The sequence below is a fragment of the Glycine soja genome, chromosome 6 (genome assembly GCF_004193775.1).
Source record: "Glycine soja cultivar W05 chromosome 6, ASM419377v2, whole genome shotgun sequence".
NCBI lineage: Eukaryota > Viridiplantae > Streptophyta > Magnoliopsida > Fabales > Fabaceae > Glycine > Glycine soja.
The window spans coordinates 1,187,504-1,202,028 of record NC_041007.1 but is presented as its reverse complement, the minus strand read 5'-3'; the positions used below and the strand labels follow the sequence as shown (position 1 = coordinate 1,202,028).

The window sequence follows — 14,525 nt, the reverse complement described above, 5'->3', positions numbered from 1 at the left end:
GGATGTCATGTTCATTTAAAAATTAACATCCAAACAAAAAATTGTTTCCAAATTTATGTTTCAAAATCAGAAGACGTTAACGAATTTACTTTAATTATAATGTATCTATTAAAAATGTTCATTTTTTCTTTTGGTTTTATATTTTAATAAAATGTCTATGTATACTCGTAGATATTAATAAAATATGTAGAAAACTGCTTAATGAATACCTAAGCAAATAGGAAGCAAATTTTCATCCAAATAAGATAGATGTTCGAAGGTTACTACTTATACTTGTCTCGCTGTCATTCCTAATACGCTTGCCAATGTGCACAACAATAAATGAGTTTTTTTTTTTAAAACTAAATTACTCTTATATAATTTAAATGTAATTGAAATGTGTAGTCGAATTAGTTTCAACCTTATACACTTTTGATTGATACATATTTATTTATTCTCTATATGATAAATATTTTTTAAATTATTTAATTGTTAATAAACTTAATTTATTTTAAAAAAAAATAAAAAATACATAATCAAGTTTAAAATAGATAAAGAAGATTAAAATTAGATATTATTAAAAGTGGGAGATGAAATATCTCAATTTAAAATAGAAAAAATAAATTTTTTGATTTTTTAAAAATGAAAATGAAATATCTCTATTAAAAAATAAGCAAATTAAAATCATTAATTTAAAAAAAAAATAGGGGAACGATATTTTCGTCTTATTTTTAAAGTATGATTCTTAATTAAGTACTGTCTAGAGTATATTTTCTTTTTATTGTATAATTTACTTGTTCCTCTTTCTTTCTCTCTAAAACTAATGACTTGAAATTGGTTATGAATTCTAAAATAAAAATAAAAATTATGTTCTTTCAGTTTCTAAAGATGTTATAAAATGTGGAGAGTTTTTGGTATGAAGCCAAATGTTAATTTCTGTGTTTCTAATGATCCTCCTTCATGTATTTATTTGCTCCTGTTAGCGTTAGCTGACTCCTTTGAAGTACATTTCAATAGAGGTTCTTGAGTTGGATTTGGCCCTGTTTGCACCCAAAAAAATTGTGGAGAGAGAAAAGATCAAAAGTGTTATTTTTCATCTGTCTATTCTCAATTATCTGACGAATTTTCATGATTCATTCATTCCAAAGAGTGATAGGGTGTTTGGAACAATACTGTAGTAGTATTAGAGAAAACTTGTGTTCACTTTCTAAAATAAGGTAAAAAGCTACTTCCAGTAGTCTTTTTGTTTCCAAGTTTTTAACGCAAGTTATGAGGTTTGGACATGGAACCAAACACTCACATGTGCTTTGATTGGATAAGGATTTAGGAGTAAAATAAAGAGAGTATAAGAAGGATAAAAAAGGATAGAATTAAGTAGGAAATGACTCAAAATGTTTTCTTTTTAGTTATTTCGATGGATAAAAAAGAAAGTAAAAAGAAATAAATAAATTACATAAATAATATAAATTTAATTCTTTATTCCATTATTTTCTAAGTATAAAATTATGTTATAGTAAAGTTACCTAACACAATTAAATATGTACTTCATTAGGTGGAGGAGGGTTTGGCTAATAGCTAAAGGCATGTTTTACTTGGGTTCAGTATCTATAACGTGTTTACTATTTAGCCTTTCACTTACTCTCCCTTAGCACTTCCCAATGATTAAAAGATTCGAAGAATTTGTAAATCAGTTACAAGAATTAAGAAATACCATATCAATCAATATATGGGCGATATTCATGAATTTCAGTCACGCCAAAATTTATTATTGGCTGCAGATAATGTTAAACTTTGAAAATCTCTCCTCAGACACCGTCTGAACGAACAATTTCCTTCTTTTTCACATGATACGTTAACACAAGGCAAAGAGTAAAAATGGTTTGCTGCTGGTAATGGTAATCATCAAATCAGAAAAAGGCGCTCTCCTCTATTCATATACTTTGCATTCCTCATCAGCAGGGTTTGTCTCGCAGAATTCCTCCAATGGGTCTCCACTCCCTGCTTTAGCTGCCCCTGGCCACTTGCTTGCTACTAGGTGTGCCAAATCCACCACCCTTTGGCTGCAATCCCCAACACAGTAACCATCAATATAACAATAAGTAACTTCAATCAATTGAATAATGTGATCAAAAGTTTATGATTGAATGAGATGTAAAAATCAATTACAAATGTTGTTATCTAATTCCATCTAATTAGAATGTTTAAAAAATGAGTCAGTGATGAGAGTTTATTATACATGGATGGAGAGTGAACTAACCTGTAACCCCATTCATTGTCATACCAAGCAACCACCTTAACCATGTCATCTCCCATGACCATAGTCAAGGAGGAGTCAATAGTAGAGGAAACATCAGAGCAGCGGAAGTCGATAGACACAAGTGGAACATCACACACGTCCAACACACCTTTCAGTGGACCCTCAGCTGCCTTTCTGAATGCTGCATTCACATCTTCAGCAGTAAGACCCTTCTTCTCAACATTCACAACAAGGTCAACAACTGAAACATTGGGTGTAGGCACACGGAGCGCTATTCCATTAAGCTTGCCCTTCAGCTGTGGCAACACTAGAGACACAGCCTTGGCAGCTCCAGTGCTGGTTGGGACAATGTTCAGTGCTGCAGCCCTGGCTCTTCTCAAGTCACGGTGTGAAGCATCCAAAAGCCTCTACACAAACACATGCACCATTCGGGCTTAGCTATAATAATAACAACTTGTTATCACTTTGTAAAAATTCTAATTTGTTAAAGATATTTTATCATTTTTTATATAAAAATGAAAACGAGTAATTCTGAGTAATATAATTATACATGGTAAAGATTTAAAGTTAGATGATCGCAATAAAAGAGTGATATGTATTTTTTAATCTTGACTATTCGCCATAAGATCTAATTGCTAATACTTATTCTTCTCGTTTTCACATCAAAAAACATTCTCACTAGATACATCTGCTTTGAACACACACATATGTACATATTATAAGTAAAAGTAATGTTGGATTCCAACAAACTTGTGGTTGATCAGTCTTGTACCTGGTCTCCTGTGTAGGAATGTGTGGTTGTCATGGTTCCCTTCACAATTCCTGGAAACATAGACCAAAGGGTAGTGACTTTGAGCCTGGAATATCGCTCTTAAATAATAACTGCCAGTATGATATTGATGAGTGTTTACTTACCAAACTCTTCATCCAGGATCTTCACAAAGGGAGCAAGACAGTTTGTGGTGCAGGAAGCGTTGCTGCACATTGAAGAAACATTATATAAGAAAAAGCAAAACTATTGGCACAAAAACAATGTGGCATTGACACACACAGAGCAATTCTTTGGTTGCCACGGACCTTATAATGTTAGAGATCTGATGAGTGTAGTCCCCTTCATTTACACCAACAACATAAGTTGGAATATCAGCACCCTTTGCAGGAGCAGTGATAATAACTTTCTTGGCACCTGCTTGGATGTGTTTACCAGCCCCAGGGCCATCCACAAACACTCCGGTTCCCTGAACAAATATCACTCATTGATCTTTTTAGCAGCTCTTGAATAAATAAACAACAATATTGGATCATGTTTGAAATAAGTCAAGTAATGGGGAGTTACGTACCTCAATAACAATGTCAATTCCAAGTTCAGCCCAAGGAAGCTTAAGAGGGTCCCTGCTTGAAACAACCTTGATGGGCTTACCATCAACAGTGATGGTTTCATTGTCCAGTATTTTCACATCTGCTTTAAAAGTTCCCAGCATGGAATCATATTTAAGCAGGTGCGAAGCCTGCAGGAATATATGTGAAGCAGAATGAAGGTCACGACTCACTACCATTCCATTCATGATCAGCCAAACTATATAACTATTCTCTCTGTGCCAACAAAACAAACTCAGCCAAGCCAATTATTAAAAACTTACATTCTTGACACCACCACTGTCGTTGACAACAACGACCTCAAGGGGTGAGTCTTTTCGGCCGTGCCAGCAGCGAAGGAAGTTTCTACCAATGCGTCCGAAACCATTGATTGCCACCTTCAACTTGGCCACTGTCTCTCCCCTCACAGGAGTTGATGATCCATTGGTCTGCTTTTGATTTGCAAAATTAGAAAGTAGAAACAAGGCTTACTTAAGATGTCATCTATTAACGTATTATATTCCCTTCATAGCTTGTTACGTAGTTTTAAAAGGAATAATTAAAAAACATTGCATTTTTCATGGTTTCTGTTGCTAACATTTTCTAGATATATATTGAGCTGATTGAGATTTTCCAATGAAGAACAAAAAGAAAGTAAGAGCTAGTAAATATTTATAACGGATAACCCATACAAGCAGGAAGGTAAACTCTCATGATCATCCAATTAGATGGGAATGGATTCAAATATAACTATTAAGAAACTAACCTTGGGAGTGAGTTGGGAAGCTACAAGATCAAAAAAGGAAGATTCTCTAGCATCGTTAGCATATGTCACACATGAAGTGGATCTTAGCCCAGAGAATTCTGTCACCTCAAGTCTCTGCTAGCTCAAGTAAAGTTAAAAAAAATATTAAGGTGATGAAAACAAACAAGAACAACCATGCAGGTGACATGCTAATAATTATGCGAGAAATAGACCTTTGAGGCGCATTGGGTTGGGAAAGAGTGTGAAGCCTTGGATGGGAACTTGGTGTTAGTGGGGATCCTTGTAGAAGCTAGAGCCGCGTGGGTGGCCATGGCTGCAACAAGGCTAGCTTTACAACAACTCGCTCTGTCTGAAGTTTATATCAACAAGTAAGTTGCATTTCCTCCTCTTGTTTTATTCTTTGCAGATTTTTCTTGAGCTGCTTGTCAAAAAAAATAATTATGGTTGCTGGGGAGTAACGGGAACGAGTGGTGAATAACTTGTAAGAAAAATCTATAGGATAAGATAATGTTTGGACCTCAATGTTTTCCACTATATCGACTTCATTTTTTGAGCCACGTATTATTATTATGGCCGTTCATTAATTTCCAGGCTATATATGTCCCTGCTAATACTCTTAAAATATTTCTTTTTTTGGCCTCAAGAGAGGAGGGAAAAAGAAACTTTTCATCCATATGTTTTGATATAGAAACTAGCTGTTATAACTTAATGGGTTCTGAGAAACTAGAAGGGAGGGAGAGATTCAGTATTTGAATTTCTTGGTTAACAAAAACTAGTAACTAATATATTTATGATAAAAATTATAGATAGCTGCCGGTAAATATCTTGTATTTTATATGGGAATTTATAAGTTTACTTAAATTATAAAATTGAATTAAAAAAATTTCAATTTTAAAATACAAATAAAAAATTTAAATAAATAAAATGATTAAAATTAAGGAGAAAAATTAGAATTTAACAAAAAGCAAACACGAAACCAAGCCTTAATTATCATTTTAACTAAATTACCCTTACTTAATTTTCAGCAGTACTATCATACATAATTAAGAGTTAATAAAAAATTAAAGTAGACTACTAAAGTAAAGTAAAAAAAAAATAATCATTCATCCGATTGAATTTGAAATGGAAAAAATTGATAGAAGAGAACCATAAATATTTTATATCAATAATATGATTAAAAAAAATAAGTAATATTTTATTAGTATAAGAAAAGTCATTTGTTAAAAAAAAAGTCATTGCACCAAATATTTTCAATAAAAGACATGGACAGTTAATTACAATGAGAAACCAAAATAAAATATAAAAATAAATATGCCTCTATTTTAAGAATTTAAATATTTTCTTTTTATACTTTAAATGTTCTTTCACCTAATTAATTTAATATGCTTTTTTTATTAAATATAATTTTTATGCATTGAATCCAAATCTAATAGTCTATTTTTTTGGTAAGATATAGTCTAAATTTTTATACCTACAATTACAATTTAAATTGTTTAAATTAGTTTTTATTAATAGAACCTAACTTAGTTGATTGAGTCATGTGTGAATTAGTGTAAACTTCCTAAAAGTGTATTCAATTCATATAAATAAATAAAATAATTATATATTAATGGTTTTTAAATAGAACACAAAACTTCAACCGCTGACTCCCTGAAACATGTGATAAATATTGAAGAATGAGACTCGTGTTAATTAGTCTATAAATTTTTTATATGAAAAAACTTTATCAAGTTTCCCTTCTACAAATAAGTTTAATTTCGATGCAGTATAGAAACATTACAATTTATTGCAAATCATACAATGCATTCAAATTAAATTTTAAAAAAAAAAGCACTTTTATATGGATTTCTTACTAATTTATTAAATCTTAAGAATTTATCTCTTTATAAAATGAAAGATGTACTTTATCAGTGAAATTATTAAAAACCTAACTACCAATTTTTAATAAATTAAAATACTCGTCCAGCCAGATCCGATCTTCAATATGATATACAACCTCTATTTGGAGGAGGGGAAAGGGGGGCATTATTTATCACAATGCTTGTTTTCAACTTATTGTTTACGCACGACTAACACCATAAAATATACATTGACAGCTTATCGATTTCATGGCTGCTGCAAAAGTGACAGCATCCTAGTATGGAGAATCCAAAGTGACATTGTTCACTATCCAGAGTGATCATCAATAGAAAAATATAAACCAGAAAAGGTTAACTAGGAATTCTAGTATTATGCCCCATCATGAATCTTGTTAGAAAGTGAATTTTTCATGAGTTTAACTTAACCCTACAAAACCAGTCTGTAAGGTAAGAATTACTCCCCACTTATATAATTTATCTCGACATTATCTTCATTCGATGTGGGACTTCAAACATGCCTCATTTTTGGGACTTTCATCACACCTCCCCTCACGTTCAAGGCTACCTGCCTAGAACATGACAACCATAGGAATCCATTTAGGATAGGCTCTGATACCATGTTAACTAAATGGTTGATTGAACACAATAAATCAGCCATTTAAAACGGAAGGACTATTTAGCCACAGTAGGGGTGGTCAAAAACAGAAAACCACTTAGTTTATTATTAAGAAGAAATAGAAAGATATTACAAGAAAGTCAAATACATTTTGTACCAACAAGATTTTTACTGAACAGAGTAATAGCCGATTGTGTACCAAGACATCACTGCAGCAGTCTCATGTGGCAGCTTCAATTTCATCAGAGTTCACAGCTACTCCATTTGAGGCCTCCTCTGACCTTAGCTGAGCAGAAACATCATCTATGGCAGCGTTCAGTTGCTCAATCTTCTCAGCCAGTACTTTTCGGGTTTTCTGCAAATCAAACAAGCAAATTTTGCTAGCCATTAAAGGAATACCCTCTCTTAAAACCAACATGTTGCGGCTAGTACCAAGTGTAACATAAGGGCCTCCCGGGGGCAATTCCTCGCATTATATTAGGACATAATTTGACCTAAACTTTTTCAACGGTATGACAATCATTATATAAATTTGGCATAATTCTTAAGATAAAATTGATAAAATATTGAAATTAATCACACAGCAGTTACGGGCTCCAAGCAAAAGGCAAAAGCAAGATCAACTATGGCAAGTGCCCTTTATAAGACAAACATGAAGGATGGTATCACGGGCAAGCAACTGCTCACCTCTAAAGCCTTTTCTTCATCATATATAAACTTTGGCAATTTTCTCATTAACTCCTTCCTGTCAGCTCCAGCTATGGCCTTGCTGATCTGTGGAAGAATAAAATAGCAAATAACTTTACAGTGCACATCCATATGTAATGCTAATTACTTGTAATTATGCTACATACATTGTTGACTGGATAAATAAAAGGGGTTAACCAATTTAATTTCAGTATGTAGCTACATAATTGATGAGTTGAAGCGCAACACAAAATATCTGAATGTATCCCATCGAACACCAACATCTAGCACTTGAAAAAGTACATTTCAGTAACAAATACTACCTGAGGTGCATACACACAACCAAGAGTGCCAACTATTAATCCTCCCAAGAGAAACCCACCAACAAATACACTAGCACTGCTGGGCCTTCCACCATCACTGTCGTTCCAGAACAAGTAGTAGGTCAAATTAATAACAAATTCATCTAACAACTTCCACAATCAACAATAACATGTGTGAAGGAGAAAGTTATAGCACAACAATGAAACACATAGGCCCCGATGTTTGTATAAAAAATAAAAACTAACGTTTAAGACCCTTGCTGGCAGCTATTCATACATTATCAGTTTGCATCAAATTTACTGTACTCACGCAGACAAAGTAGATAAAGTTATCATAACAAAACTAGAAAAACAAAGAGAATACCTATATGTGGCTTGAATTGTTAGAGGCCTTCTGGTTAAAGATGTTTCCATCCTCCCTAGACGGTTTAGATTCAGAGAGAAGCTGTATGGTTTGATCTTGACCAGAGAGTGGTCCAGCTTGTTTATGGACAATGCTAGCAAAAGTGTTTGCAACAGTAGATGCTCAGTTAGGAAAAAGCATACACATGATAGATGAGTCGAGCATAGTATAGTTGTAGCAAAAGCTTTTGCCAGAGTGCAGAAGCTGGCAAGGGAGTAACAGTGGGAAAGCGCCACTGATATTGAATAGTAGTATGTTTGTATTGTTGCATGGTTATACAACACTGACCCCAAGAAAACCTCCACCAATTCACACAAACGAGTGTTGAGCAATATCAGGTGATAATAACCCAATCAATCATGAAAGAATAACGGAAAAAACCATCCAAAGAATAATTTGAAAAACCCTATTTGAAATGAATCCGCTAAAATTGATGAATCTTGAAAAGGAAAAAAGAATTTGGAGAGAGAGGTTAGCATACCAGATTTGGTTAGAGCGAAAGTAGAGGGAACAGCAGCCATGGCGGAGTTAGGTGAGTCTGATTATGAAATGATCTTCTCTTTGCTATCACTGCCTGCCGATCGCTTCGGACTTCGGACCCATCTAATATTCGGTGGTATATATCTTTTACATTTTCTATTTCATTTCGCTTTAGTCTCAGAACAAAAATCCATTAATCAACATACAATACAAAATACGTGCAGTCAAATATTAGAACCTCACACCTTCATTTTTTCGTAAATTATTCAAAATATTTCTTTTTTAAATAAAATATTATAATATTAATGACATGATTCAAAAAAATAAATTAATAATGTTAATTTTATAAAATTATTATTCTCTTTTATTTATTTATTATTATTTTATGGGTATAAAATAACATAAGATGTTAATTATAATGGAATGTTGGAAGTAATATTTTTAAATAACTTGTCAGTATTTTTTTAAAAAAAAATTCAATAATTTTAATTTTAAATTAATTATTTCACCTAAAAGATAGACTAATGTTAATAATTCAATAAACATATCCTGCTTTAGGTAAATCATTGAAAATTGCTGAGCATTGTATTAATTAATCTTTAAGGATAAACAGGGGTTGGAAAAAACAACTGTTTTCAATTGTCGCCTATCACTAATTAAGGTGAATGAGATTAATTGAACAATTGAATCCTAGCTTGTGCCAAAAAAAGTAAAGACAAATACTAAATAATTTGTTAAAGAATTAAAAGTAAAGATTTATCGAAAGAATATTATGGATGTGTTTTATTTTAATTTTCAATGTATCTCGACTGTAATTTATAACAATAAAAATTATTATTAATTCTTCAATTAGTGTTCTGAAATATTAGGACACTTGTTAACCCAAAATAAATAAATAAATAAATCATTTTTTAATTCCTAGTTTTAATTATGATATTTTTTCATTTTTATTATTATCTCAAAAATTAATAAAATATTAAATATAATAATACATTTCATATCTTGCGCTAAAAGTCTTGAACGCAAGATATTATTTGGTTATAATTAAGAGTTTGAAAAGTTTCTAAAATTTTTTATTTTGGCAATTTAAAAAGGATACGAACTATTAAAAATTGGATTAGGGCTCTATTTTGTTATAACTATTAATTAAAGGGATGTTCATAGGGATTCAAAGTCAAACTTTCCTCTTAAAAATAATTGTTGTGTAAAGTTTTATAAATTTGAATTCTATTTTGTCTGTTATTTTTTTTCAATCCATTAACATTTCACTATTTTTAATTGTTAAAAACATTAAGTGTAGAAACAAATAACACAAGAATGAGATTAAATTGTATTTTTAAAAATTTAAATTTTTTTTAAGAATAAAAACATGTTTATCATCTAATATAGATAAACCTAAAAATACTCATAAATCAAACTTTATTAGACGAAGAGAAACAATATTTTTTTCGTAGAACAAAATAAGATATAAGATTTAAAAATAAATTCAAATCCTTTGTCAGTTAAGACAATAAAGAGAAGCACACATCTCAAACTCAATACTACCTCCAGTTTTTAGCAATCCACCAAGTTTTTCACTAACTTATCATAGTTACACATGATTGTCACTTATGGTTCTTACACATGCAAGTTTTATCTTAAGCTTGACTTAAAATTCAATATTCTTTGTCCTATCAAGTCATTACTGGCTTTAAACAAATAAAAAAGATTTGTTAAAAAATTACAAACTGACTAAATTTGTAATCGCCTTATAGACGGATATATCACTCAGTACTTTTAGTCTTTTCCCTCGAAATATACAAAGTGTTTTGAGGGGCTAGTATTTATACAAAGATTTATAGAAAACTTTACAAGAAAGAATAAAAGAATATGTTCACGTAGATGTTATGTGTCTTGTTTCTTCAAAGTTAATTATATATATATAGTCTTCATCTTCATGTATTTGTTGTCTCACAACGGTTGAATTATTCATTGTGTTGTTTGTTTGAAATCTTGAGCTAGTTAAGGCATTTATTGATTGTATTAAATACATGTCTCTTCTTCATTTAAAGTTCATCCTGGTAGGCTAGCATGTCTTCTATTTCAATAGGGAAGTCATTTTTTTCATCATAGCAGGTCTGCAACAACAGATCGTGAATTTTGATGAGGATCAACATTTTTCAGATTGTGGACTTTATTTATTCTTCATATGACTTTGACAAATCTAAAGGAAATGTTTTATGCATAAAAGAATCTCAGGCATGGAATATTAGATGAAGGTCTTAAATGCACTATTTAAATACAATATCAAATTGTCTTACGAATGCATCGTTTAAAAATATAGACGCAAATATATAGATTATGATTTGACAACATATCAAACAAAACTTTTATCATTTGTATTTATTTGTATCTAATCAAAATAATTAAAAGTCATGATTTATCTTTAAAACATAAATATCTTTTGACTTAATATTAAGAAATAAAATAAATTTAAAATAATAATTAATTTTTAAATTTTTTGAGTGACCAGTAATTAAGTTTTGTAAAGTCTTGTTATTGTATGATGTTTATTAAAGAGTTTGAGAGTTGATAACAGTTAAATATGAACTATTTTTTATAATAAAAATATATTGGAAATATTTTTAAAAATAGTTATTTAGCAGTTATTTTTTGCTTAAATGATAGGAATTGATATTTTTCTTATTTATGACTTGCAGGTATGAAAAAGAAGGATTAAAAGTGAAAAAGATTCAAAAAATACAAAAAATATGAATAAGGAAGATTTTTCGCATGAGGCTCAAGTCGACTCCACCAATTATAGAAAGGGAGTCAAACCCAAGTCCACTTCAGTAGCTATAAAAAGGGAGTCAAGCCAAGAAGAAAAGACACCACCCGAGAGAGTCAGAGTTCTCTAATGAATACATCATAAGTTTGAGTGTCTTTAGGGAAAATCTTTATTTTTCCATTCCTTCTCCTCCATCAATTTCTATACCCCTTTTCAAGTGTAAGGTCCCTTATGGTTATGAGAGGCTAAACCCTTAGTTACAGTCTGACAAGCCTAAAAAGCCAAAAGATGTAGTGTACACTTCATATTTATCAATGCAAACAGGTGTTTTCTTTCCTATTATCTTTTCTTATTTTAATTTCATGTATCATTCATCCTTGCATCATCTTTAGGGGTTAGGTGCTCAATAGAGGATAATCCTAAATAGAAATACAAGGAAGGTCTTGCATGCATCAATCTTAGGAATTAGTCGCTCGACAAAGGATAATTTATAATAGAACTGAAAGGAATGAGTATTTTAATAACATCATTGCTAGACATAGAGTGATTGCATTATGTTCATGTATCAAAGCAAACATCTAAAATTAGAACTTCATGTATTTTATCCATCGAGTGTTTGCAAAGACATTTGGGAGATAGATAGGTAAGATAGGTTTGTCATCCTGAGAGACATCAGGGGCAAGTATTCTAACAGATGTAGGTAGGAAAAAATTCACCAAATTGATAGTGAAAAATAAGGCAAGCTAGGTCTCATTCTAAATTTATCTTTCTTTATCTTCATCTTTTATTTTTCTTGTCTTTTACTTTTCTTATCTTATCTTTTTTTATCTTCTATTTTTTATGTTTATAATCTTTTAATTTAAATCTTTTATCTTTTCTATCTTCTATTTTTATCTTTAAATCTTTTATCTTTTCTTTTAAAACTTTATCTTATCTATTGTCTTCCTTTATCTATTATTTTTCCTTATCTCTTCCTTGTAAATTGGGTTTGCATCAATCTAAATACAAACAAAGTCTCCGTGGATTCGATACTCGGACTTCCGAGTACTTTACTACTTGTGACAAATTGGTGCACTTGCTAACTAGTTAACAAGTTTTTGGTGCCGTTGCTGGGGACTTTGTTCTTCGTGTTGCATATTCCAATTTTAAAGCAATCAGTTTTATCCTTTAACTTTTTATATTTTTTTAAAAAAAAAACTATTTTCAATTTTTCTTTATTCACTTATATTAAAAAAAAATTCTTGTGAATCTATGCTTGCAGGGTGGAACCTAAGAAGAACTTAATCCATGGAAGACATTTTAAAGACTGAGTATCTTGACAACACATGATCAAGGGTCAATCATCCACCACCGATACATTGTGATTTTTGTGGAGGAAAGCATTTCAATGACAACTGTCATCTCTACTCCATGAAAAATTCTTGGTGGGGACAGGAGTTACACCCTTACAATCAATATGAAGAAGAAAGAACTTCTAATCTGGATGAGGTGTTCGCAGAATTCACGGCATACCATACTAGCTCTAAATCTAATCAAAACTTAATGCAAAACCAGGAAATTCAGGTTGACAAGAGCTACTCCATGGAAAATTATCAGTGGGAGCAAGAGTTACAACCCTACAATCAATATCCAGAAGAAAGAAGTTCTAATTTGGATAATTTGTTGATGCAATTCAAAGAAACAATTGAATCTACTCAACGAGCATCTAAAAGTCTAGAAATTCAAGTTGGTAAGTTAGCAAAAGAAGTGACTAAATTTGTGGCCATAAGGGAAGAAAACTTTATAGAGGTTAAGCTTCATGAGGAAAGCCTTGTAGAAGAGCATGATTCAAGAGAAAAAGATGAAAAAAAAAGTGAGGAGAAAACACAACATAGAAGGAGTGTTCACAAATAGAAATTCAACATAATTAAAAAATTATATATATATATATTAAGAATAAAAAATGAAAGAAAATATAAAAAAATAGAAACTAACATTTTAAAATACCTTACTTCAAGTACCATTTCAAAAATCGTTAGAAACTACTAAAAATATTATTTACTGAATAATCAAACAAATTTTTTAACTAGTAAAATAAATAAATAAAAAACTAGTTGAAATATCTTACTTTAAAATAATTATTATCCGTTAATATGAAATTATCGTAGGTATATTTTTCAAATTAAATTTTCCTACATAACAATTTATAACTGAATGAGAACACAATTAAATGTTTATTGTCATTTTTCTTCACTTAACAATTACATATTTTGTACATGTATTATAAGTACGTGGAAATAACAATGGAATTAATATTAGAAAATTGAATGTTGTTTAATATAAATAAAAACATTAATTGTAAATTTAATTTATGTATGATATTTTAAAGTGGGTCATTTTTTTTAAATGCAATATAATGAATGAATGGACGATTCATTGGATATCGTTGGCTGTTATGGGGTATAGAATCATAGAAGGAGGAGACTTGGCTCTGCCAACTCTGATGAAAATTGAGGCATAGCCATAATGGGAATGGCCAATATTTTGCAGCTTTTAGTTTTCATTGGATTTGGGTTAAGTTGTCCTTTGTTAACCGATGCCCAAATCATGCGTATCTCTAAATAACATTTGAGATGTTGACACCCAAAAAATGAAAATGCAACAAAAGGGCCAAATGGACATTGTCAATGAATAATAACTCAAACTCAAATCCCTCCTCTGTATATCCTTCGGCTTTTTTAAACATTAACGAATGTCTTGAATTAGTCAGATTGAACAAACCGTTTGAACCTCTCTCCATTCACGATTGTTGAATTAGTCAAATTGAACAATACAAGTGAGAAGGAACTCTTTGCAGTTTGTCCACAATCTGAGGGTTTTTTTTTATTAAGTACTGGTTTGTTAATACTTAAAAAAACGTTTTAAAAACAAATCAAATATATGAAATTTAAAATAAATTGATCAAAATATGTAATAATAATCAATGTTAACAAAAATTTAGACATGCGACCAAAAAATTAGTGATGTATTGGACGTACGTAAATGGGTAGTAA

The 14,525-nt window shown here is 30.9% G+C and overlaps 2 protein-coding genes across 3 annotated transcripts; both read right to left on the bottom strand.

Moving 5' to 3' along the window:
* Positions 1-1,670: 1,670 nt before the first annotated feature.
* On the bottom strand, positions 1,671-4,794 carry LOC114414517 (glyceraldehyde-3-phosphate dehydrogenase B, chloroplastic-like). 2 transcript variants are annotated; one of them, XM_028378807.1, is made up of 9 exons: positions 4,571-4,794; positions 4,359-4,472; positions 3,877-4,041; positions 3,577-3,744; positions 3,314-3,474; positions 3,152-3,213; positions 3,009-3,058; positions 2,237-2,643; positions 1,671-2,039 (listed from the first exon to the last, which is right to left on the bottom strand). In XM_028378807.1, the coding sequence occupies exons 1-9, from the start codon at positions 4,667-4,669 to the stop codon at positions 1,907-1,909; spliced, it is 1,359 nt and encodes a 452-aa protein (XP_028234608.1). In that variant the 5' UTR covers positions 4,670-4,794; the 3' UTR covers positions 1,671-1,906. The 2 variants fall into 2 exon arrangements, with proteins under 2 accessions (XP_028234608.1, XP_028234607.1); XM_028378806.1 differs by having other exon boundaries at positions 3,877-4,044; positions 4,571-4,789.
* Positions 4,795-6,909: 2,115 nt separating this feature from the next.
* Positions 6,910-8,928, bottom strand: LOC114414516. Its single transcript, XM_028378804.1, has 5 exons — positions 8,728-8,928; positions 8,208-8,340; positions 7,844-7,940; positions 7,521-7,607; positions 6,910-7,188 (listed from the first exon to the last, which is right to left on the bottom strand). Exons 1-5 carry the CDS (start codon positions 8,765-8,767, stop codon positions 7,054-7,056), a joined length of 492 nt encoding a protein of 163 aa, XP_028234605.1. The 5' UTR covers positions 8,768-8,928; the 3' UTR covers positions 6,910-7,053.
* Between the last annotated feature and the right edge of the window lie 5,597 nt (positions 8,929-14,525).